Source organism: Micropterus salmoides, unplaced genomic scaffold (genome assembly GCF_014851395.1).
Source record: "Micropterus salmoides isolate LMB-PRFRI ecotype aquatic unplaced genomic scaffold, ASM1485139v1 Ms_hic_scaffold_23, whole genome shotgun sequence".
NCBI classification, from domain to species: Eukaryota; Metazoa; Chordata; class Actinopteri; order Centrarchiformes; family Centrarchidae; genus Micropterus; species Micropterus salmoides.
In genome coordinates this window covers 20,795,640-20,822,887 of record NW_024041484.1, presented here as the reverse complement: position 1 = coordinate 20,822,887, position 27,248 = coordinate 20,795,640, and the positions used below count along the sequence as shown (strand labels likewise).

The 27,248-nt window shown below is 41.3% G+C and overlaps 1 protein-coding gene across 1 annotated transcript; it reads right to left on the bottom strand.

Moving 5' to 3' along the window:
• Nucleotides 1-479: 479 nt before the first annotated feature.
• On the bottom strand, nucleotides 480-27,247 carry ntn4 (netrin 4). The gene is made up of 10 exons (XM_038738940.1): nucleotides 26,828-27,247; nucleotides 24,521-25,080; nucleotides 18,108-18,386; nucleotides 12,053-12,179; nucleotides 11,037-11,222; nucleotides 3,324-3,537; nucleotides 3,114-3,208; nucleotides 2,721-2,789; nucleotides 2,178-2,351; nucleotides 480-1,640 (listed from the first exon to the last, which is right to left on the bottom strand). The coding sequence occupies exons 1-10, from the start codon at nucleotides 26,871-26,873 to the stop codon at nucleotides 1,501-1,503; spliced, it is 1,890 nt and encodes a 629-aa protein (XP_038594868.1). The 5' UTR covers nucleotides 26,874-27,247; the 3' UTR covers nucleotides 480-1,500.
• Nucleotide 27,248: the final 1 nt, after the last annotated feature.

Sequence of the window (27,248 nt, the reverse complement as noted above, 5' to 3'; positions counted from 1 at the left end):
GTGGCCCTCAACTTTCAGCTCATAGCGGCCCTTTGAGAGTTTTTTATCACAATGTATGGACTGACTTCCTGGTTCAGCATATTTGTGCACTCACAGTTTTCCGGTCCAGTGAGGAATTATTACATTTACGTTTATTCATTTAGCTGACGCTTTTATCTTTACAATTGCTATACATGTCAGACGTCGCACGCCTCTGGAGCAACTAGGGGTTAAGTGTCTTGCTCAGGGACACAATGGTGGATGTCTCACAGTGGGAATCAAACCCAGGTCTCCCACACCAAAGGCAAGCATCTTATCTATGCGCCATCACCACCAATTATTACAGACATTTTGGCTGTGCTAAACTGTCTGATCGTCTAACCACCTGTGTTTCTTGCCACACTGGACTTTCTTAAAGCAATGTTTCTTTGTTACCAGATCTCAGCATTATTACACCGATATATATAATGGCCAAAACTGTGAAAATAAGGCCAAAGTTGTTATAAGCTGGAATTATCCTTTAATATTACCATATTCAAAAACAATTAAACGGAGATGAACAATAATATTTATATAGATATATACAAATAATACTGTACAAGAGCACAAAGGAAGGAATAACAACATGTTTCTGAATTTAGCAGTGGAGTGTAAAATGAGATGAATCAACATACATAACGCAGTATCATAAACATTGGAACGGTTGTTTTTGAAAATGTACACAAACCTACAGAAAAGCTTAAGAGCTGGACTGAATCTGGACTGTGCTCGTAACATACCTCTGCATTCAACCACTTTCTCTCTCACATGCGCGCACACATTTGCAAAACAGGTAAATACATTCACGTTCGGGGTAAAACCCATTCACTCTGATTTCAACACAGGCACACCTGGACTGGCTAAGATTTAACCACCTGTAGTGGCTTGTATGGCTTGTTCAGCGTCACTCTGGGTGCTTTGCACATTATGTCAGCAACACACACACACACATACACGTACACACACACACACACACACATACACTACATCCACAATGTATGTCTGGGGATCATTTAGTGTGTGGGTGTTACATCTTCCTCTCTTTGTGTGTCCATATTCCCTCAGTCCATCTTAGGCTAAAGTGCTGCAGAGAGGAAGAGATTCAGTTTTCTTTAGTGCGTGCATGTTTTAATGTACGTCTATGGGTCCATGGGGCATCACTCAAAATAGAAAGCACTTGGCCTTGGCGCTGAATTCCTCAATTTCTTGCAAAAGAAATCCTACATAGGAATGTGCGAGACAGATATGTCTTAATAAAATTAAGTCCTGTGTGCTTTTAGCTCATGCAGTCTACCACCTCAAAAAAAAAAGGGGTTTCAGTCACATCAGTTCGGCCCCACAGAACCTGCTCCCAGACCTGTGCGATTCAATATTCCACATCTGAGCGACAGGAAGACACAAATCCAAGGTGTTGTTTTGTATTTTTTTAAAAAGTCCCGTCTGTCCATGTGTCGTCTGTCCTCCAGTGTTTAAATGGTCGTTCTACCAGTTGCAGTCTTTCTTGAGTAGCGTGAGGACTTTGCGCGCCAAGCTGGCTTTCCAGGGCTTGACAAAGCTCTTCATGTTGACCAGGAGGCGACCCTGCTTACGGTCCGAGTGGCCGGCCACAACGTACTCCACCCCTGAAGAATGACGTCAAAGGTCAGGGACACAATTTCCACTTTCCACAGAAGCTGTATTTACTGCTTCTCAAAACATTTAAGATGTATTGCATTATTACCTTTAAACAAAAGCTAGCATATTTTTGTGTAATTGTATAAAAATGTTCATGTTTTGTTTCTGGCTTGTACTTCATTTTATATCAGAAGACCTTGTTGTACATTATCAGTAAAGGTGCTGATATTCTATATATTTTTTATTGAAAAGACCAAAGCCAACAGAGCTTTAGTCTGTTTCTCAATATATTTCCTGCTGCCCCAACATTACATTTATCTTTAATGCATAAATGTAGCTGATTAAATTGTGTGATCTAATTTTTAACACATATGCATGCTTATCCTTAATTATTATGATTATTCTGGGTTTCAGAGGGAAGTTGTAATATATTTATGTGTTATTAAAGGAAAACATCACCCGTTTTAATCCAAAACATTCGGTATCTTTCGAAACCTCCCTTTCGGAATGAGACAATCATAGGAGAGTGTTTGTGTTTGTCAGACCTGGGTTGAGGATGGGGCAGGTGCAGCCCCGTGCAGTCCAGGACTCGGGGTAAAGAGTAACCCGACCCCGCTGTATCTTCACCTTGGTGTCCTGACTGAGCACCTTTTGAACTTTGACCTCCACCTCAGCGTGGGAGCCCTTATCGTGGGCGGACAGAACTTTCACCTTCAGTACTAAGAGTCAGGTAGAGAGACGAGATGTAATGAGACCTTCGGTGTACATGTTTGTGTGAGAGTTTATGTGCTTTTGATTTTAAGAAAGGTGCTACAACACACAACATTTCCCCCACAAGTTTCAAACTGAGGACACTGCTTTCTTCTTTAGCAACTGCAAACTACCAGATGAGCTATTTCACTGTTTTCAGCATGAGAAGAAGAATTGTCTCAAATCAGGACAACAATTTTGGACCCATAAAGACCTCTAAGACCCAGGATGTAATAAGTTATCTTTTAATTGTCATAGAGTACACAATGAGAAAATGAGGAATGCACTTAGCAACTCAAAAAACTTGCTTGATTTTTTACTTTCCAGGAAATTCTTACCGTATGCATAATTCATGGTGCAGAAGAGTTTACTGTTGGTCAGGGCTTGCTCTTTGCACTCACACTTCTCTGCAGGAGACAGACACAGATTCATATTTGTAACATGATTGACATTGTGTGTTTATGTGTGTGTGTACGTGTACGTGTGTGGTCTAAGATACTGTGAATGGCGTCCTAAGAATGCAAGCACGTGCGTGTGTGTGTGTGTGTGTGTGTGTGTGTGTCCAGTGAGGAATGTGCCTATGAAAGCTGCAGTTACATGGTGGTGGTGGGGGGTCTAGGAGAAAGGACACTTGGAAACTCTTAATACGCCACACACACACACACACACACACACACACACACACACACACACACACACACACACACACACACACACACACACAGTCTCACCTGAGTAGTGGAGAGCAGAGAAGAGTTCGTCTGCTCTGAAGATCCTGACTGGCTCGCTGGAGTTTACCTCTACGTTGTACAGATCCAGATCAGAGCTGCACAAACACATTACAACATTAGCAGAATACATAGGAATATAAATGGTAATCTATCTTAAACAAATGTTAAATGGATGGGTATTGGAATTGTTGGATGTTTTTTTTTACTCACCCAAACATACAGTCTCCAGTAAACGGATCACAGTCTCCTGCACAATCACATGGACGGCAGCCATATTCATGGAAGCCCCAGTATCCCACCATGCACCTGTCACAGTGGGCTCCACCTACTCCAGGTTTACAGATGCAGTTCCCGTTGGAGGGGTCGCAGAGTGAGCCGCCAGCCAAGTGGAAGGGCATAGAGCCCAAGGGGTGACAGCTGCACGCTGGGAGAGAAGAGAGTGAGTTTAGAAATTGAAGGTTTTGCATGATGCATTTTGACATTGATATATAGTTAGCATAAGTTTTGGGGAAAATGGTGATTCAGAGATACTTTCAAACCTCTTCTGTAAAGCTGAAGAAAAGAAAGAAGGCACAGAAACGGCCAAGAGGGAGAATGATACAGTTCAGGCAAGCAGCAACAACCTTTTTGTTACAGGAAGCCCAGATGTGGTCTGAAGGCTTTCTGGCTGATTTTTATTTTAACATAGAGTTAAATAGGAAATACACAGACAGACAGACGGGTGACATAAAGGTCTTTCCGGTCTGAATCAAACCAGGGACTGTGTGGTTAAATATTGTGTGTTTGAAACCACTGTCTCACCGCAACACCCCCCCCAAAAATGTGGTTTTAATTTTGAGATACAACAGCATCAACAACAGCACTGGAGTCAAACAGAGGTGATGTTATTCTGTGGTTCTACCAAAGTGCTATATCACATTTCATTTCACTGATATGTTGATGATAAGTTGCTTGACTCTGAATGCTTAAATATTTCAATTAAAAGCCACAGCACCCATGAGAAAGAAAGTGGGGATGGCACTGTCAGTAACCCAGTCCAAGACTTTGGTCCAGACTGAAATATCTCAACAATATTCACAATAAAGACTTTGGTGATCCTCTGACTTTTCCTCCAGTTCTACCATAAGGTTGACATGAGGTTTTTCCAGTGCTTTATCCTGGTTTATGACCAAATACCTGCAAACTAATGACATTTTCATCAGACTCAGCTGTACTTTGTATTTAGTGCCATTTAGCAAATGTCGAAAGATACAACATAAATCCACCAATTCATGGATATGGAGAGAATTCTACTGGAAATATCTGGTTTGTTTCTTTATGGACAAGACAAGGCTCAAAATGAAAATATCTGAAAACAAAGCTACCAAAAAATCCATTAACAAGAATGTTTGAAAAATGTGAATGTATTTCCAAAACGTTTTTAACCAAAACCAAACGTTTTTGTTGAAATTTTTGTGTTTTGTGTTTTGTTTTTGTTTTGTTCTTGTTATTGTTACATGTTGCAAGTCCTTTGCCAACAAAGATTGGTAAGTGGGGGGAAAATAGCAAATGTCGGCATGCTAACACCCTAAACAAAGATACTTTTTGACTTGTGCTTTGTGTTAAATGAAAAGTCAGAGGATCACCAAAGTCAGTAGGATTCCTCTTCTGCACACCATTCATATATATATATATTTTTTTTTTCTTCAAAAAAAGTTAAACTGAATAGATCAGAAAAACTAAAAATATATCCAAGAAAACATTAAAATGTTTTTTTTTTAAATCAAGAGCACTGAGTCTAAAGGTCATTTAAGCTGACAGATTGCTGACATGCAAATTCTTATTTATTACCAAGTATTTCATCATTTATCAGTTGTTCTATTTGTCTGTCTGGTATTGTTGCAGGAGCTTGAACTATAAAGGCCTCTCTCTTTTTCTTATCACATACATACACTCTCAAGCTTTCTCCCTCCCTCTTGTCCCCTTTAATTGTGTGCTGATAGGGTGTTCTTTAAACAACCTCCAAAAACAATATACTTGCACACACAGACACACACACATGCACACACCCACACATTTCCACTGGTAGTCTGAGAAAACTACTGTCTGCTGTCTTTCTAGTGGTGTCAGGCCTCCCCCATAAATCTGTCCCTATCTCAGGGGCAGACAGGGAGGGGGGGCTAGTAAAGGAGAGGCAGAAGACGAGGAGAGAGAAACAAAGAGGGGGCGTTGTTGGGAGCCATTTCTCTGCTGTTTAATGATGCTTGAAGCTTGACTGGCAGTGAATGACTAACTACTTACTGTACACCCAGAGTCCTATCTGCCTGCACGCTCACCTATTTTTAAGAAATATTTATGCTGCGTTTAACTACAGATTACAGAGTTTGCAGTAGTAGTTTGGGAGTTTGTGTTTCCTCAAAGCTCATGATATGATGTTAAATTCACATGACTGCTCATACAGTCGACTATAAAGTAATTTACAAGATTGCGCGCTCTTAAAAAACACTTCTAAGACTGAGACTGAAAATTAATTCTTGACCTTGGAAACAGTAGCTGACAAAACAATCACGGTCCATTTAGTAGTTTCGATTGTATTAGGCAAGGTGTCCAGTTATCATGTAATTGTAGATGTTCAAATTTCCATCTTTCTGGGCACTTTGTGGACTATTGAGAGCCCTCTTAGGCTATCGACATACCCACACAGTAATGTCACACAATTAAACATGTGCAATTAAAAGTGTCTTTACCTCACATGTACATGGCAGCTCGGATGCAAAAAGGTCAGGAATGACACAACATTATATTATTAAAACATTCCTTATATTTAAAGTGTTACCACAAAGAAGTTTCTACATAAATACTTTCAAGCCTAATTTGATGTTTTACAAACGGATTGATGATTAAATGCAATACAACTTTGCAAATGTAATAGAGTAATCATCATGTGGTCCTTCATCTTCAGACAGAGTGTAACAGTAGTGTTGAAAAAGTCAATTAGTGGATTGACAGAAAAGTATTTTTTAGTCACTGCCATACAATATAAACGTGATTGTTTGGAGCAACATTAAATTAACTTTTTGACTATTATGTTTTCGGTCACTTGCAAATTTTTTTTAGCTGTTTTTGGTCTCAACCAACTCCTGGGGGAAATGTCTGCTAAATGCTGCAGTATGTTCACCAGCTAACCAGTGTCTAACTGTGTCTGTCTGTGGTTTGGTGCTAAGCAGGTAGCAGGTTTTTAGAGTTTTTCTGCTAAAAACTGCAGCCTGCCACGGCCGAAAAACTATAGCAGTGAGGTTGAACAAAAACAGTAAGGTGGGCCGGACAGCTAAAGAATAAGCTGAAACCCATTATAAAGCTACGTAATAAACATTACAAGCGACCCCGCTCACTTTGTCATTTAATACATAGTTATTATAAAAATATCGATTATTGCTGATTCAAGTATTTGGGGCCATTTTAAAACTTAAAGAGTTTACAGCACGGAAATTATAGGACTTGTCTTTGCAGCGGACAATGTCAGACAAAGTCCAGGCTGGAGTTGATGTTCTAGGTCTAGTGCGGGTGCTGTGCCAGAAAGAAGAATCATAAGAGAAGGGTGGCTGGAAGGTAGGTTTGTACTTGCACTGGGTTATGTGAAAATGATATTTTTCTCAGAATTTCCACAGTAAAAAGCAGAAACAGTAATGGCACATTTCCCACATTTGACTTCTCGGATTACAGATTATGCACATCTTTCAGTCCATAAAAACGATGTGACATCAACCTCCCTGAGCTCCAAACCAGGTGATCTATCAGATGAATCACCCGGGAAAACAAAGATAAGATAAACCATATCAAGTCCGAACGGTGCTATATCAATAAAATCATAAAAGATATCACATTTATAGACTTTATAGACGTATACCAGAAATGTAATGCCAACCATTACAAGACAAGATTTAATATACGGACTCAGAAGCTTTGAGCGTGTGTGTGTGTGTGTGTGTGTGCGCATCAGGCCTTGTCCACACTGTTGTTTAGAGAGCAGCCCCGACAGGTTACTAATTAACTAAGATCACAGCACCACCTCTGTTCTATAAAGCCAAAACATGATGCATTTGGTGAGCGTGTGTGTTTACATATCTGCGTGAGAATTTATGAGCATTTGAAGAGGTCACTACACAAGGACTCCTGTGTGCAAATAGAGGTGTGTGTGTGTGTGTGTGTGTGTGTGTGTATGTGTGTGTGTGTCTAAGATAGCGGTCAACTGCAGGAGCTGACAGTGAAAACTTCACGAGTGCTGAGACATGACAAGACACAAGACACACACACATTGTATATATACAAACACTGTAACTTTCCCCTCCGCTAAAGTGTTTTGGTGTGTACGAGCTTGACAGGAGTTCTTTTCTTTCCAGGGCCTCTCGGAACTTGGTATGAAAAAAATGTTCCTCACGATGGAGGGAAATTCCTCCATTGTCAGTGAGCGGGCTGCAGCGGGATTTCACAACCTCTACCTTTGTCTGAGGGGTTCTCCAAGCATGCCATCACTCCTTTTTTTTCTATCAATCTGCTGTCAGTGAGGATCTTTAGCCCTTTCAGGTGCAAAAAAATTCAACACCCAAATCAATCATTGAAATCCAATCACTATAACATGTCTGGGTTTCTTTTTGTAATTTCTATGACCTTATCAGACAACACACCTAAACTTTATGGTCTTAAATTGCAAATGTGGAGAAGACATAGGGGGAATTACTGAAGAACAACAATGGGATAAGGTTGTATCATGTTGGCATACCTTTGCTAAAATAAGTCCTAATGCAATTCATCAGCTATCAGGCCCTGATAAGATTGATGCTAATGGACTCCAAGCAGAATGGCAAGGCTCAAACTAAGAGAAAATTATTTATGCTGGCACTGTCATAAGAGGTTGACATTCATGCTGTATGATTGTGACAAGTTAAAGATGTATGGGTAAAAACTTAGACTTAGGCTGTGTTCGGACTGCAGGCCAAAGTGACCCAAATAACACTTTTTTGCATATATGTGACTCAGATCAGATTTGTTTTATAACAGCGTAAACAAGTCACATGGAATCTGATCTTTCCCAGTTTGGATTTGGGACACTTTCATATGTGGTCCAAATCAAATATAGCTTGGATTTTTTGAAATATGACCTCAGTCTAGACGGTCAGATCACAATTCATACGACCCTGATGTCACTCTAGAGCGATCAGCACAGTTCCGTGGTGAATGCAAACATGGAGGACAGCAGCGATTGAGGTGGACTCTCTCCTTGTCATCACATTTGCTCATGAATTCCCTTGGAAATCAACATTAATATAAAACCATAAATGTCTGTAGCCTCAATGTTTACTTCCGTACGACAGCGGGTCATTTTCAGGCCGTGGCCAGCTTACACTCAAGTCTGATATGGGTCACATTTGAAAAACAATGTGAATAATTAATCAAAAAAAAACAGATCTGGGCAATAAATTGAAATTGAGCATTGAGGCCTGTAGTGTGAACATAGCTTAACCCTTTGATGCACCCTATAGTTATGCTAGCATCTCTGTGCTAATGGTTTGATGTTTGTATATTCTCTACTGTTTATTACTCCACTGTTTGTTTGTAGTGTTGTATGGGGTTGGTGGGGTGAGTTGAGGGAGTTAAAGAGTTAAAATAAGGATTTTTTTGTATTGTGGTTATAATGGATCTCTTGGTATAAAACGGAATTAAGCAAAACATGCGATATCCCAACTGTGACACCACTGGGCTGATATACAACCCCCCCCCCCCCCCAAATAATTTTTGAATGGTCTGGTGCAAATTAACAGTTGTTTTAAGTTCACTGTGTGTCTACATAAACACACACACATTCTAGTAATCATGTGTGAGTCCAGAATACCTGCAGGTCTGAGCTCACTGGGTCAAATCTGACAGATAATCAGAGGGAGAATGTAGCCACTGCTGTGTGTTTATGGATGACTATCGTTTGTTTACTGAAGACTTTTCCCATCACAGGAGGACAGCACGCCGCCTAACCCACCCACCCTCACACACACATGCACACAGAGGACCCACACATGCACAACTACAACCAATGATTACATGAAGCTCCTCCTGCTCTGAGTCCCATTTGAAAAATGGCAAATCAAGCAGAGATGGACAAACAAAGGTTGTGTGTCGAGCTTTGAGTCAAGACGTAGGAATGCCACCATCTGATGATTAACTACGATGTCAACCTTCGATAGTGCGTGGGCCGTCAGCCGTCTCATACACACAGAGCCAGGTCCCAGGTGCCCATCAGAAGTAAGTGATATCCAGCACGTCCCAGCTTGTGATCCCAGTCCTCTGCATTCCTTGAGAGAACGAGAGCGCTGTGCCAGTGTGGTGTGTATGAGGTTAATGCTATGATTCGCACCAGCAACATTTAGTCAACACTGGTATGATTAATTACGCTTTATGACATTTTACAGTGTGTTCTACACGACACGGTTATGGATTTACCATGTCAAAACATAGAGTATGGAAACATCCCTTCATCTAATATTTAGAGTGAAATTCCTTTGACAGGACTAAATCATGCAACAACTCTCTGAAGATTTATGATGTGGTCAGTTTAAAAAAATATTAGATATGGATCCCCTTCTTTTGGTCAGATTTGACTAATTTTTGTTTTGTTTCTTGACACCACTAAGGATTATTAATTAAATGTTGTACCTCTGTATAAGTACCATGAATACCATGTTTGACATAGCGGTACCTACAATTACTCAAAATTAAGACTACATTTGTATTATATTATGTCAGCAATACACTGACTCTGTAGCAGTCACTGAACAATATGCTGAGCCACAATCAGCTAACGGGCTGACTTTTATACACCAGATCACATCAAATGCAGAGCATCCGGTCACAGACGTGACTGTCCCACTTCCTTGGATGTGACCTAATGCCCCTGGATTAGCTACGGAGGCTCTCAAACCAGCCTTACCTAATGATGCTTCTTACTGGCACAGCACCGTCGCTAGACCCGAGAACATCAACTCCAGCCAGGACTTGGTCTGACATTGTCCGCCACAAAGACAAATCCAGTAAGAAATTATTTAAGAGAGCACTGGAATTGTAAAGACTGACTTAACCCTGATGGGATTCACCCAAGCATCACCGGTTGCAGACAACTCTGTGCCAATCTATGTCATGCTCTTGGGATGCCATGCCAAAACAAGAATGCATGGATAAGCTCCAAGGACAAGGACAGCACACACAGGCAACACACTCACCAATCAAGGTTTGTTAAAGCTGCTATGCTGAAGCTCGATGAACTGTTAAGCTGCAATAACCACAGACATCATCATTCAGGTGTCTATCAGAGACCCCATGCCGCTGAGTTGAGACCCTGCTAAACAGCACGTGTCACAACACGGACAGAGGCTTGTCCTCCAAACTCAAATTTTTATCAGTCAGACAAAACAGGAGAGGAGCAGGGATTGCAGCCATTCTCTCTACACAGTTGGTGTGTAATGACATTGACTGGGTGTGTTTACATCATTTGAATATCTTGCTCTTGAGCTCAAAGCAGAATTATCAGATAACCATTGCTGATATCACTTGGCATCACTAGATATGATAGATTTATCTTGAATGGAGACCTAACTGTTCATATCAATAAAAAGAATGACTCCAAAGCTATGGAGCTTGTGAATTCACGGATTCCAGCTCTGACCTTACCCAACATGTAAATGTAGACTCGGTAATAACAACAGGGTTAAACAACAACAATGAATGAACAACAATGACCTATTTCTGACCATCACTGCGCGTTTTTTGACTCATTAAAACCAAATTACGCTGATAAGAAACCATATCCACTGCTCCTGTACTATCAACTTAAAATCCAGGTTGTTCACTGAAATGAGCAACAGGTTTAGTAAAATGTAATTGCTATGCATCTCTTACGTTTGCAGGAGTCGGGGGCGGTTTGCGGTCGCTGGGGGTCTCTGTGAAAGCCGGCTTTGCATTTCTGACATTGACGTCCTTCCGTGTTGTGCAGACAGTCACACACGCCTCCGCTGCGCTGGCCGGACTCACGCCACGCCGTCCAATCAAAATGGCAGCTCTGAGCATGTCCATTACACTTACACTCTGGTGTGAGAGGGAGGAAATCAGAGCATCAGCAACATGGACAAACGGATGAACTGTCAGTCACTGTTGCTTTAGACTAAAATATAGGGCTGGTATTGGCCTTTTGATTGGTTACTATTTATCTGTGAATTGTCTATGGGCAGCACTAAATCTGAAGGTACTTTATTGGGCATTTTGATCCGATTCTGCATTAAAGAAATGTTCCATTAAAGATGGACAAACAGTGACAAACAGTCACTGCCTGTAAGTTTGCCATTTCTCACACTTTCTTCACATTACACAAACTGTATTATTTTCACACCACACAACTGCCTCTTCATAGCTCCAAAAAGCTAGACATTTTGAGGCTTTTCAACACATTTTTGCTGTGTCTCTGGGTTTCTATTGGAATTCACTGTTCCAATATCCAAGATGCTTATACAGTAGCTGCTGTCCTCCATGAAGGATGCCTTTTTTGTGAATTCCTTTACTAAGAAACTTGGTGTTACAGCTCTACATCAATGTCAAAAGTCTGTTACAAGTAAGTTTCTATAACTTGAATGTCTTGCTTTTTTGGGAACTTGATACTTAAATACAAGTTCAACAGCCAGTTGTGGACCATTACTGTCGTTTTATTTTGTCGTTTATGCCAAATCCTCACGGCTATATCATGCTTTATTCAACATGCATAAGCAGTAGTAATTAGTGGTTACTGTTTACCTGTTCTAGCAGTACCAAAATTAAACTCTAGGAAGTACTCTAAGAAAGTGGGATGAGAGACGATGGCTACACATTACATCAATTTTTTGTTCCTGTAGGGGAAAAGGTGCGATAGTGTTTCTTCGACTCACTCCGACATTCATGTGGAGCGCCCGTCAGTCCGTCAGCGGGCTGCCACGGTCGGTCATTGTAGAGAGGAGCACAGAGCTCGCAGTGATCACCTGCAGTGTTGTGTCTGCACACACACTTCCCATGGACCTGTAGGAGAGAGAGAGAGAGCGAGAGAGAGAGAGCTCATTAGTCACAACAAAAATTATAGCGGTAGAGATTGAAGGATGGGAGGAACAAAAGAGGAGATGGAGAGGAAAGTTTCCCATGTGAGGATAAGCCTGAGGACATTTCTTCTTCTCTGTTTCCTTTTTTATAACTCTCCCTCTTTCTCCTCTTCTTCTACATTTCCTCTCCCTGCATCTCTCTCATACTCTCTCGTCCGAAAATAGTGAATGGAGATTGATTGTTTGGCTTCATCACTGGAAAGAAGAATGGGCCTCTGGTCTGAAAGGCCTGTATGTGTGTGTGTATGTATGAGGAGAGTACAAGTATGCAGCACTGAGAGCACAATAACAATCTCCTTGTCATTCCTGTGAGCTGGAATGTCATGCATGCTGGATAATGATTGAGGGGGGGGGGGGGGCAAGGCATCTGAGGAAGCTCTTTATTTGTTTGCGTTACACCATGCAACTGTAATCTAGGACACACACACACACACACACCGGCGATTATACAATGATTACGGAGGTAGACACACACTGACACAGACAGAAAAATCTGCAAATGCACAAAAACACACACCAATTCTTTGTTTCCCACGGTGTGTGATGGCGCTGATTCACACACAAACACACTGTACTGAGTTTAGAGTTAAACACATTCACATGCTATAGACTAGAGTCAGAACCAACATGTTCTCTGAACTGACCCCAGATCAGCCCTGCAATGTAGAGGTGAACACACTCACACATGACTGATTTTTACACCAGTTTAAATCACACTAATAGGGGGAGCAATTGCATAAATGAGAGGCTAGAAAATAGGAAGCAGGAGACCTAATGGCACATTTCGGCAAAATGAAAATAAGGAAGAAGTAATTAATGGAAAAGCCAGGAGTGGAGGACATGATGGACATGAAAAAAGAAGAAATGGACAGGGAGGAAGGAGAACAAGGGGAGAAGCCCAGCAGCAGAGGTAGCAGCTGCAGCAGCAGCTGGCTTGGGCTCAGACTGCTGGTATTTCAACCCATTGCACATGTTTACCATACCGTGATACGAGACAATTAACACATGCACACACTGAGCGCTGCAAACATGCAATCATGTAAACTCACACAAGCCACACAGAGGACAGAGCAGAGCTGGACAGATATGTACTCAGGGTCACCTGAGAGCTTGGTGAAGATGTTTTCTTAATTTGCTTGTGTTTTGTCTACTTGCATGTGTTTTCTTAAGCTGTAGTGCGTTGAGCTCTCAGGGCCACCATAGGTATGTGATGCTGTGTGCTGACAGAAATATTTCTGGAAGCTGCTGATAGCTAACAGATCATGTTGGTATCTTTAATATCATTACTTTTATACTAAAAAAGGGACAATTGTGTTGTTTTTATAGCCAGAACGATATACAATACCACATCTTTTACGTCACTCCTGTGACTAATAATGTACAGATTTAATCAGTCATTTAGTTCTACACTCACGAGAGACAAATATTTTTTTAAACTGTCTAGATCAATGCTTCTCAGACTATAAAGTTTCCTCCAGAGCCACATAACACATTACATATCTGTTTTGCGCCTAGTATAGACTGAGAATGTGCAAGACAAATGAGGCAAATACATGAGGAAGATGAAAGTGAAAGAAATGAAAAGAAAGATAGTAAGGGCGGCACAGAAAGACGGAAAGAGAGGCAGAGAAAGAAACACTAGACTAGACTAATTGCTGCCAATGCTCCAGTAGCTGTCCATGGTTGTTTGTGTGTGTGTAAATGTGTGGGTGTTTATGTGTGTTGGCTTTGTGGCTAACCAGCAGACAGTGTAATCACCCTGAACCGCAAAACCCCCCATCGCAAAACCCCCCATCTAGGGGGAGGCGGGCAGGAGCACAAAAAAAACATCAACAACAAACAAACTGGTCTGGGCGGTAATGACTTGACATATCAGGACCACTTTCACTGCTGATTACTGCATGCACACACACTCAGGACCGGCCCGTGGCGTAGGCGGTTGCCTCGATTCAGTGCAAATCAACTCCGCCCAGATGATGCGACACCGGCGATTTTAATCATGTGCACCTCGCGCTGTGAGTCCAGACAGTAACATAACTGGAGTTTTGCAATATAAACATCATAAAACTGAAACGCAGTCTTGCTCTGTTTGGGACTGTGAGCTGCACTTTATCAGAGCTGCTGATGTTAACGTGTGTGGATTTGTGGTGAGATTTCTGCCTGATCAGAAGTGTTTTCGGTTGGTTTTGGTTTCACATGCAGTCCCAAACAGCGTTTGTCAAACGGTCTAAAGGGAGTAACATCACAACCAGTCTCCCAATTTAGGCTATGATGTGGAGGTTAATCACACTTCTTCATTATGGACCATGATTATTGACTTGGCTATAATACTAAAATTGTGAGTTTGGCTGCTGAACTTTTTAAACATTTCCCGAGGATTGAGAAATTATGACGACAACCCTGGTGGTAAACCCCGGTAGGATTTTGTCATGGTGGGAGGAGGGGTGCCGATTTCAAATCTTGCCCAGGGCTCCAACACTGTCAGGGCCGGCCCTGCACACACATAACGTGCTTTCAGACCAAAAGCAAAGTGAGTGTTGTGTGTGAACACTTGGCAGTTGTCCAGCGATAAAACCCCCGCGAGGAGAGCGTTAGATTCGCGTTTGGTTTGAATGCTGCATTAGAGCAGCACACCAAACAAATAAGACATACAGTACATAGAGTACATGAACAGAAAATAATATAATGTTGCACTGTGTATATTCAGCAGATAGAAATAAACAAAGCTGAAAACTGGCTGTTTTTCTCATGAAAAGTTGACTTTTTAGTGCTACGTGGTTCTCACAGGACAGTAACGCTACAAACATTTGATGATCTTATAAAATATGATGCATTGCTGTAGATTAAACTACCCAACAGTACATGAAGTAGCTAAAATGATCTCAATCTTAAACATCTACAGCAGTAAACATACACAGCAACATACACTTTAATGCAGCAGTAATATTAATCCAGAAACACCAGATATGAGAGTAAAGCATTGACAGGGAACAGTTTACAGCAGAAGGAGTACTTTTACTTTTGATACTTTGCTGATAATACTCACATATTATTGTTTAATTAACTGAATGCATGACTTTTATAGTGGAGTATTTTCACAGTGTGTTAGAAGTACTTCTACTTAAGTAAAGGATCTGAAGACTTCGTCCACGCAGCACACACCCTTCCCTTCCTTGAGTGAAAATCTCTACCCTCATTTCCCATCTGTGCTGCTCTGATTGTTTGGGTTTTGCCAGAAACGATGGCTCGCTGGGTCGTAACAGAGACACAAAACAAACTGCTGATAGGCTGAAAAAGGCACTTATATAACTTCTGTGTGTTTACAGAACGCTCCCGCATGGCACACAGCAGAATGACGGTCCGATGATCTGAGGTAATGTTGTGAGGATGGTTAAGAAGGATTTACTGTTCAAACTCTCTTGGTTTTGGTCTTGGTTGCAGTTGGACTAATATTTGTGAGGGAAAATGAAATTCAGTCACTTGGTGTCATACTCCACACAAGTAAGCATTCACATGATCTATTATTATAATCCTGGCGTGCAGAGGAGAGTTTTTACTGTTTCAGAGGATTTTCTAACCTCAAAAGAAGGAAATCCTGGTGAAAACACTTTGAGCTACTTGGAATTTCTTGGCATGAAAATAGTCAGATTAAAAGATTTAAAGACTGCGTCCAATAAATATGCAGCTTCATTACAAATTTGCCTATATCGCAAAGAAAAAACACATGAATCATCTTGTTCATTTATCTTGTATAATATCAAACATTTCCTCATTTTTATATCAAGATAAAATATGAGTTTTCTTCAGCAGCTTATCAGAATGCAATTTTAAGTTCTGAGCACACACATTATATATATATATATACATACATACACACACACACACACACACACACACACACACACACACATATATATATATATGTATATCTTTCAACTGTAAAATGGTTAAAAAAAATTCAGTGCATATCTTAGTCTGAGTTGCTTTAAGAGATCCATATCAGAAATGTTAGTGTTGTTAGGTGTTTATATAGAAAAACGAGTACTGGCTGAAAAATCTGATACTGTTATCAGATTTTTCTGAGCTGTTAAATATTTATTCATACTTATCAGCCTTAAAATCCATTATTAGTGTGGCTTTACTGCTGTATATTTACATCTGTCTGTCTGCTTATATACTTTAAGTTCAGTAAAGGACACTCCTTGTTGACTCTCTTTTTCCTGCACTGATTGCAGTAGAGCTGCAGCTCGGCTTCAAAGTCATCCAGCGTTTTCTGTTTGTGGAGATGGAGCCCGGCTCTGAAACACTTATGGTTGCCGTCCAGGAAAAACACAATATCACATCACACTATCATTAATCCTCAGTTGAATCAATATCTACATCTCTTGGGTTTGTTATCAGCGGAAAGGCAGTTTTTTATCTGACCAGACAGACCCAGAAGAACAGAGGAAGCAGGAGAGAGAAAGGCGACACCTAATTTGTTACTAAGACGAGTGCCAACACAAAGTGAACAATTAATTTAGTTTGAAATATCAAGGCATATAATCTTGATTTCCTATTACAACATCAAGGAACAAGCATATTTGCATTGGAAATGTAATTACTGGTAAAGAGTATATAGTGTAGTATATAATAAATCTTAATTTAAGATCCATTTAGTTCATTCAGAGCTTTCAACTGACCTCAAGTTATGACAGTTTTCAATAGCTTTTTTTTTTTTTTTTTTTTTACAAATGTAACTTTTAAAAAGAAGGTTAAAAAAAAGAAAGCTGCGATGTTTTAACAAGCGGGTTTCCAATTTGTTTGCATCTCATGCTCTACTAGTGCCCGTACTCATGTACCTGCACAAACAAGTGGATGATACGACAGATATTTCTGATGGCTGCAGAGGGCGATAATGTAAATTTGCTGTGCATGCAAGCCATGAAAGACAAAGAAGACAAAAAGGTCAAATAAGATTCAGACTGTGTTCGCAATCACTCTCTCGTAAAGTCATTCACTACTCCTATATTATAGACAGTAAACAGTTTACTCAATAGTTAGCAGTAAATTGAGATTTTGGACCCTTATATTATCATTTTGCATGAACACCAACAGGTGTGGTGTCCTATGACTGCATCTATAAAGTAAATTGCACTGTGTCATGATCCGGCTGTGCCTCTCTCTCCTTCCTGCTGTCTTCAACTATTCTCCTCTCCCTTGGTTTCTTGTCTCTGTGTGTGTGTCTGGGCGTGGCACACCATTCCTGCTCCTGCTGCTAATCACCTGCACGCCTGTGACTCATCCACCAATCATGACTCTGCAGTATATCCATCCCGGCTCTTCACTCGGCTCCTCGCCTGATCTTTCAGTTTGCCTATGTGGTGCTCATGCTATGGCCTGTGTACACACCAGTCTGTGTTATTTCCTCCTGTATTGCCTGCCTAACACACTAAACTGTGTTAAACTGTGGCTAACTCTGTTAAGTCTTGCACCTTGGTTCAGAAAATCCTTTAACTCTACAACACATTGTGAGATTGTTAGCAGAAAGCAGTGAACAGTACATAGAATACAGCCCTAATTTTTTCGTTCCATTGTGGGAATGTTTGAAGTACACATAATGCATACATTTCACCCTTCAGACAGTCCATACAGTGGCCTGTATAGACTGTAAATACAGTGCACTATTTAGTAAATAAAAAGTGTTGCTATCAAGCCATATGTCCAAGGTCAAGAATGAACTTTCATGTAAGTTCAAGACATTTTAAAGTATAATTTCCAGATCTTATAGTAAGATTTTGTATAGGGGAACAAATGCAATCTAACACACATAATGAAGAACATAATAACTCACTCAGTGCTCCACTCTTACCACATGGTTGGTCCGGTCTCTGATGGGCTGGTACCCCGGAGCAGGGACACACTGCTCAGCGTGCCCGTTACAGAAGCAGCTTCCCTTCACTATCAGGTCATAGATGGCAAAGTGTCGGGTGGGAAAAGCTTTGTGTGCGGAGGCGAGGTCTTTTGCCTGGCAGGGACACGGCTGCCACTTCAGCAGTCGGATTCGGATGTTGGTCACCCTCAGCTGCTGCTGGCCCTCTGCCCCGAAAGGATCCAGAGACTCCCACTTTGGGAGGGTACGGTAGATCACCTGTTAGGCAGAGAAAGAGATCTTCTGTCACATTTTATAATTAATCAATTATGGAAGTTGTTTTACCTTCTGATTTTTATGGGCAAAAGTTCCTAATGTGTTGAATGGACTAAATATTTTCCAGGCAGGAAAAGACACAACAGGAACTCAATTGGACTCTGACTAGAAATCACATCACAATTCAATTAGCCTAACAAAGAAAGACCTCACTGCAACACCTGATTGGAGGAACATGCTACTTGTTTCGTCAGGACTGTTTTCTTCTCATTTTCAAACTAAATTATCCAGCAAATTTTTTTATTGATCATTTTCAAGTAAGAAATTGGCAGTGTAGTTGCAGAACAACGCTAGTTTAAATCAATTATTAACTGTGTGATTTGAGGTGGCAAGTCACCTGGTCCACATTCAAGCTGCCAAACTCAACCAATTCTCAGGAGATGTTTCTAGACAAAAAAAATGTTAATGCTTCAAAAAAGTTCCGACATGTTTTCACTTATTCCATCTGTATGATTTTGATAACCAAAAATAACATTTCACATAGCCTATTTAATTGCCCATGACATCTTGGTTTACGTGATCATGAAATGTTGTTTTCACATTCACCAAAAGGACAAGACTGTTGGGTAAATGAAGGGGGCAGTTCAAGAACTTCGTTATCCTTTTTTTTTTTTTACTTTTTGTAGCTTCTGATACTTCTGATAATGGGGGTGAGTGTTAGATGCAGTTTTTGAGGATCTTGTACACTAAAAACTCATACTTGCTTAGTTCTCCCTTCAGATGGTGGAGTTGTTTTGTTGGGCTTAAACTTTTGCTTTTTGCCTTTAATTACAGAAAAGAATAATATAACTCTTAATAGCACAAATGAGAAAATGGGACACTGTTGTCCCTTGCAGCCCACTTCATAATTCAGTAGGATTAGACGGGTGCATTCAGTGGCACAATTAGGTTCCTTGATGCTACAAATGTCACTACATCTGTCATGTTAATGGGGGTTTGTTGTAGTATCATTCGGGTGCTAAACTTTGACCTTTCACCTCAGTGTCATTGACTACGTCCTCACATGACCATGAGAGTGATGGGTGTCCTTAAATGAGTGCACCCAACCTTTCTCCCTCCTCCTCTCTTTCTGGTCCCTGGACATCCTTCCAGATGAAGATCCCTTTATAGGCTGCCATGGTGACCGCTGCCGCAATCAACCAACACAGCTGCTGATGTCAGGGTGAAAAAGTTGGTGTCTTTCCCAACTCTTGTGAGAAAGCCATGTGTGTATTTGTAGTGTGTCTCTTAACAAAGTGTGTGTTGTTGTCACTGGCTGCCATTGATATCATTGGATGAGTTGTGTGTGTGTTTTTGTGTGTGAGTGTTTTCTTTGGTTGAAGCTTTGGTTGAGATACAAGCAAAGCCCCCATGCGGCTCCCTCATTGGCTGGATGACTAGCCGAGAGTGTGATGGGAGGTGCACTATTAATTTCCCCGTTGTTGGAAAAGGTCACGGGGTCACGGCATTGTGGTCCACAATTAAGAGAACACGACAAATAGGATGAGGGGCGCCGGTCCACGGGAGAGCACGGACAGCAGGGCCAGACAAAGACGGGGATGGAGATGCGGCTTCACATAACTCAGGGTCAGACAAAAGGCCCGCGACAGCCCAGTGACACCACAGCAACACTAAAATACACACACATCCACATAGGCATGCACACTAACATGAGCTCCATGCATTCCTTTACACAACAAAAAAATCCATAAAAGACCATATTGGAGCTTTCATTAAACAATTGTGCTTCATAGTTTTTCTTTGAATGTAGACACAAAATATTAGTGTTTGCAAATACGCCGATGAGACTCATGTCTATATTAATCTGAGTCTGGGAACACCCCGAGAGCCCTTAATGAATTTTAGGGGACCAAAACATTTAAAAAAGTTTAACTATGAATTTTAAATTTTAAAGAATGAATAATATAACAAAAGCAATTAGCTCCATCACTCTGCTGTTTAACTGTTTATTGCTTTTAAAACATATTTAAAGGACTACTTTATTTACTTAGTGTAATCTAATATAATGTGTCCTCTTGCAGCAGAAAACATAACTTTGGGATGCATGGGGACATTAAATCACTGTGAAAATCTGCTCCTTTGTAAAAATCACATTGGGAATCCACATAAAAAACAACAGGAGAGTGGTGCCTGAAGCATCCAGCCTGTTCAATCCACACAGACTCCAAACTCTCTCCACCAGGATTACTGAAAGTTACTGTCAAGTGGACTCCAGGAAGAGTATACAGGAAGAAAACAGAATTTCCTTTCTTTGTTGATTTATTGATTTTATTTCCCGCCTAGTTAATAGTGAAACAAGAAACCATGGAGAGGTGATTCTTTTGCATGGGTCTCTGAGTCGATGTGAATTGTCGCATTTTTTAAAATTAAGAGTCTGTCTGTTCAGTGAGTGATAGGCGTCAAAAACGTTTTCTGTGTGAATTGCTCTTTAAAGTTACCCTGTGGCCTTTTTGACCACTAGAGGTGCTATGGAGCAATGTTTTCGTTGTACCTCAAACTCTACTAGCACACGTACGTGAACAAACATGCGACACACATTCCTACAATTTCACACTCTGTCACTGCTGTACAGTTGGTAGTAACACGCAGGTTTCAAAATACACTGAAAATGTTTAATGAGAAAGGACATGCATTCATTGGGTTTGTTGGACCTCAAGGTTACACACATGTGTTTTGGTAAGCAACACTGAGTATAAACATTTATCCTTACTTTTTATTTTACAAGAAAACTTCACAGGGAACCTTTAACTGTGATTGAATTCACAAATGCAGAATGAAACACATCTGCTCGTTTAAACTTTCACTGTCACTGCTATTGAAATTTCTCTTCTGTGTCTATGTAATGGGGGGGCAAGACCTTTCCTTGTTACATCAACAAAGCCCCTTAAGAAATATCCTCAACAACTGCTGTGTGTCTTATGTGGAATTAGAGTCTTGGCTGAAAACTAGAATGAAAACATTAGGTTGAAAACAAAATGGGGATATAAACTCGAAAGCATGTTGGTGATTTACCTGCCATCAAAAACATTTAACACATTTCCGGCCAAATGAGCCACATTTTAATTTTGTCTGAGTCCTCAGGCATTGGGTTCACTGAGGAGCATGTGTCCACTTCAGGCTGAAAAATAAAGTAAGTCTGGCTTTAACAGGCGTAATTCCATCAAAGCACTGTGGACTGTAATCTGGTAAACAGGCACAATGGGCATTGATGGAAGGAGAAAGACAGAGAGTGAAACAGAGGGGGGAGGGGGAGGGTGTCTAGCCAACAGTACCAACATCCATCAAAGCAACGGCACTTCCTTTCCAGCAGACAGACGGAGAGCCAACTGTATGTGTGTTTATCTGAAAGGCCACGGACAAGTGTGTGTGTGTGTGTGTGTGTGTGTGTGTGTGTGTGTGTGTGTTCGAGGAACTGTGGAAAAGATAAAGAAGGTGTGTGTGTGTGTGTGTGTGTGTGTGTGTGTGTGTGTGTGTGTGTGTGTGTGTGTGTAGGCTTGCCTGCCTCACTCTCTTCCCTAAGGAGGTCACTCTCTACAACAAACACTCACATTCTTCCAGCCTGGCTGACCTGATAAATAAGACAAGGAGTCCTGCATACTCCACAAACACACACACAAACACGTTTGTTCCACTATCCCTGTGGGGACATCCCACTGACATAATGCATTCCCTACCCCCTTACCCTAACCTTAACCATCACAACTACATGCCTAACCTTAAGCTAATGTAACCTGAACCATAAAACACACACACACACACACACACACACCACTTTTTAACCACACTACAGGTGAATATGAAAAGCTTTCAGTATTATAGAGGACATGCTTTCATGTTTGCGGGACAAAGAAGACGTGCAGAAAGCTGAGAATACCTGCTCCCTGTAATCGCTCCCAGCTACAGTACGACTCCAAAAACCTTTTTCTGAAAGATTTTCTATTAACAATTTATAGTTTAACAATTACGGGTTAATTTCCATAGTCTCCATGACAGCTGAGAAAACTTCATCTGCTGATGAAGGCAGAAACATATCCAGTAAGTGGTCAAATTGCTATTTCCAGGGTCAATAATAAATTAATATACCTTGAAAGTAAATTACAGGTGTCCTGAATAAATGCTAGTCGGAGGAAATTCATACATAAGCAGGTGAACATCCATGCTTATAGACACTTTTCATATTTGCTCATGAAACACAGGAAGTGAGATACTATAGCACCGAAACACAGAATCATACATACTGCAAACTAGGCTCTGTTATAAACACCCTGCACAGGCAATTGACTACAATGCAAACAGCTGAGCAGCAGCAGCTGCTGGTCTGTGCTACCTGACCTCTTTTAACCTCTGGGTGAGCAGTTTAGGGGTCAGAAGGCAAAGGTCATGCTCCTAGCACAGGTGGCTGAGACGTGCGTACACCAATATGTGAAGCACAGAGTCAAAAGAGAGAAATAAAGAAAGAGAAGTTTTCACACCTTCTTGCACAAAAGGTGGGGAAAAAATCATAGAATAAATGCACCAAAGGCAAAGTCCTTGGGGTCTTTCTCATCCATAAATGCACATGCAAACACAAAACCATACAAATAAACACAGAGGTAATACATAGAGAAGAATTTATGATACAGCTGCAGAATAAGAACATAACAGATGTGAGGAATATTTGAAGGAGTTGTAGCATGGAGAGCCCGTCAAAGAGGGCGTGAACATACAGAGCATACAGAGAGCACTGCAGGGAGTCCAGAGCAGCACCACGCTTGGCATGCGCCTCCATACACATCTGCAGAGCAGCGGCCGACACACACTGCTTCAATTAAACATCAATAGACTTCAGGAAGCCCTCTCGTGCTACAGTCAAAGTACGCCTATTAAACACTCACTCATGCCCATACACACTCACAGAGCTTCCCCCACCTGGCTGCGCCCTGCTCTGTGACTCTTGCACGTTGTGTGACTTACTGCAGAAAGACCTGAATTTGTTCCAGTAGGGAGGGTAATGATAGAAAGGGTGTACTTCAGATCATTTGATTAGAAAAGCATGAGCGTCTGCCTATAACATGGTTTATCTGTCATATAGGGTGTGCATGATATGACATCATGAACAATTAATTCATAGAGGAAGAAAAGGCTGCATACTGAGCAGGAAACTCTCTGTCACTCCCTCCAGCGTCTCACTGCAGGTGTATATCCACCTTTGCACCTGCGTTAATCTGCTTTCTAAGGGTGTTTTGATTAAGAGAAATGGTGGGAATTCAACCAAGGCTTGATACAAATCTGATCATCCACAGCACTTCTGGCAGGTAGCCATGAATTGTGGAGAGAAAAGGCAAGGTAATCTGTGTTTTGGTTAAAGAAAAAGACGACGATGATGATTTGACTGTGCATACTTGACACTGAAACTCTTTAAACTTATACTTAATTATAAGTTATTATTACTTAATATGTAGTTTATATTTTACATTACACATTGCTTTCATTTGCTACTTCTTCCTACTCTTTGACTCCAGAATATATGAGTTACAATCCTTAAATCTGGCGTGGCAATTTACTTCAGAATCATTTTTAGTTATATTTGTTGAAATTCTCTGACCTACACTCAATACTGTGCCTGAACGCATCCTGCATAGACAGACAGAGGACTGAGAACAGCTGCTCTCCTAATGTGCTGCACTGTGTAAGTTCAATATCCACTCTCCTTTTAGCTTTATTTTGGTCTCCACCAACTCCTGAATGAAATATCTGGCTCTAAATGCTCCACTATGTTCCACAGCCAATTGCTAACTATTCTGTCTGCTGTGTGGTGCTGTACAGGTAGTGTACAATAGGCTTTTCTGCAGAAAACAATTGCCTCATGCTGCTGGAAATGATGCTGAGAATGAACCAAAACAATGAGTGTAAAGAGCTAAGGGGATCTGAGTCAGGATATAATGATCTGTATGTTTGTTGCTATGAGCCACAACTTTCACATGTAGTCATCAGATCCAGTGTGATTACAAAAATATTCATTAGTGCAGCTTTAAGTTGACTTAAGACAAATTTTTATGTCTGATGTGAAGGTAAGAGACATACAGCTCCCTCCTCACCTCTCCACGGTCGCAGGGATAAGCCCCGGAGTATTTGGAGGTGCAGATGGGTCCATCCCGGCCTGCATCTACACCTGCCTTTCCCTCCTCCAGCCCGAAGGTGGTGCTGCAGTTGCTGGCGTAGTACTGCAGCATCTTCCACGTTCTCCCAAAGTCCTGCGACCGCTCCAGGGTCATGGCAGCAGGCCTCGGCGAGCGAAACACTATGATGAGATGTGTGAAGTAGAACTCCGCCTCCAGGTCCAGCTGCACTGTTTCAGACTCCACCCCCTCAGCAGACTGCCACCAGGTGTTGGGGTGACGGAAAGAAGAGTCAGACATGGCCCCGGCCAGGTGGGACAGGAGAGGCAGGCCAGCGTTGCATTTGGCACACTTGGCGGTGCTGCAGGCCAGGTTGGCATTGGGGTCGGAGTAGGAGCAGTACAGCTCAGTGCCGTTGTTGCCACAGACGGTCTGCGTCAGGACCCGACGACCCAGAGCTAAGTTACCCATGCGAGGGTTGCAGGCCCGGCTCTCACAGCGAGGGGCCACACCAGCACGAAACACCTCCACCGGCAGACCTGGAGGGAGAAAAAAAAGAGTTTACACGCACTTGGCAAACATGGGCTGAGGTGACATAACAGCTTTCTAGAGAAAACAAGTAAAAAAAAATGAAAGCGTGGGTGTTCGGTGGATATGGCAAGGTGTGGCACTCACTATACTGCAGCTTAAAGGGTCAGTTCACCCAAATCACCACAACCACTAGTGGTATTTAGCCATAATACTATTTGTCTACATTCTGTGATTTCTGCCTTCACTTCAAAACAATGGAGGTGAAAGAACTTTAACACAGCACTGTGGCATCAAATAGCAATAAAATGATCAACATGGACAATACATACAACACACTGGGAAGATTCACCGGGACTATTTATTTGGTGGAATGGAAGAAGCCAGTGAGAAAGATATCTGAAAATCTAAACAAATCTGCTTGGCTAGATACCACTAGTCATGTGAGAATTGACCTTTTAACCCCAGTAGTCCAGACATTAAGAGGACAAGCTAAAAACTGTATTTAATTTTTATTGAAAGGACATACATAATCAAAAATGACAGTAGAAAAACACACAAGAAAACTCTTTCCATCTAACACAATAATTTTGTGACCTACGTCTAATAACTGACCATAATAAACAACAACAATATCTTGTTAGTCAGCATTCAATGCCCCACTTTTAAGTTAGAAATGTGATACTACTTTTTAAGCAGCTTTGGAGATTGTGGAGATGTTGGTGATCAGTGAACAGACACACTTGAATCTAATAGTAACATTATGTGAGAGTGAACAGGCGCAGAGTGACTCACTGTGTGTGTGTGTGTGTGTGTGTGTGTGTGTGTGAGTGTACACAAGTCAAGTGATTTACCTAGATCGGAAATGTTATGCAAAAGGGATAATGGAGGCATTGTGCACCTGCCTGCCGCAGACTGCAGCCAGCGTGGACTCTAACACAGATAAAGTTTGGCAGCTCTGAGGGGATGAGCAGCATTCAGACGCCTTCCAGACGCTTTGCAAACCCCCCGAGGGCCACAGTGTCATCTTCCAACGTGGATTTATTATCTAAAACCTGGTGCTCTCTTTGTTTTTCTATGTCAAAAACCTCAAGGATGGACTTATATTAAATCTCACAGCCTCATTTAATGAACTTTTGCACTGAGGAACCTTTTCTGGAAGCAGGTTTTTTGTTAGACCGGAGTTCATGCTGAATTACATAACTGTCTGTAGGTGGGGAGGTCATGGGAGAAAGACTAAAACCTTTAAACTGAATAATCCATTGTTATAATTCTCCCATTTTGCTAATTAATAGGATGTAAACTAATAACTGAAAGAGTAAATTATGTTAAACTGTATTTAATTTTACAGGAACTATATAAACCTAATTTGGAATGCAAAGATATATCACAACTCTTATGTTTGTAATACCAAACTTCCATCAAAATCTGTAGCAGTGTACAACAATGAGGCTCAGATATTGCCCTTATTGATCTGTGTCTCTTAGAAGATACTGTGGAAACTGGAGTTTAATCATTTAATTTATGATTTTGAATAAACTCTAAACTATTAATATATCTGGATTTACATGACTGAAATGCAAAGTAGAAACTCTTCCTGACAGAGATTAAATTGCCTAAAAATTCAGGCGAGTTCTGCATTGCTGCACTTCTCCCTGAGGGGTAACAGCACATTGTTGCACCAGTGACAATAACTCTGACAATAGGATGTTTGCTGTAAAAAACAAAACAACAACAAAACAACAACAAAACACTAACCTGCATCTGACAACACGGCCAGACTGATCACAAATAAAATCAACATATCTCTTTTTGGCAGGAATAATCCAAAATATGAGAGAAGACGGGGAGAAAACTGAACCCGAAAATCCGCTGCAGTTAAGCACACATCAAGTATGCAAAAAAAATCTCATCCACGGTGGCAGACAAGTGCGTAGGTTCAAATCCGGTGTGGGCTTTCTCTTTCACTCAGCTGCGATCCAATAAGGCGATAATAACTCATGAAGAAACAGCATGATCCCGGACGGTGTGTGATGTCCCGCTGAGAGAGCAGAGGAGTGGAGAAGAAGGAGTGCACGGGTCTGCCCAGCTCGTCTGCTGCTGCGGGACCTGCAGCGTGTTTCATTTCCCCACAGTGTGCGCCTGCTGCCCGCTCTGCCCCGCAGATCTATTTCTAAGG

What these genes read in the sequence shown, in the direction of transcription:
- ntn4 (XM_038738940.1), bottom strand. Translation starts at nt 26,873, where the DNA reads ATGTTGATTTTATTTGTGATCAGTCTGGCCGTGTTGTCAGATGCAG. An exon ending in ACTGGAGACTGTATGTTTGG is followed by an intron (nt 3,209 to 3,323) that starts GTGAGTAAAAAA and finishes GTGTTTGTGCAG; the next exon opens with CTCTGATCTGGATCTGTACA. An exon ending in CTCTGCTCTCCACTACTCAG is followed by an intron (nt 2,790 to 3,113) that starts GTGAGACTGTGT and finishes TGTCTCCTGCAG; the next exon opens with AGAAGTGTGAGTGCAAAGAG.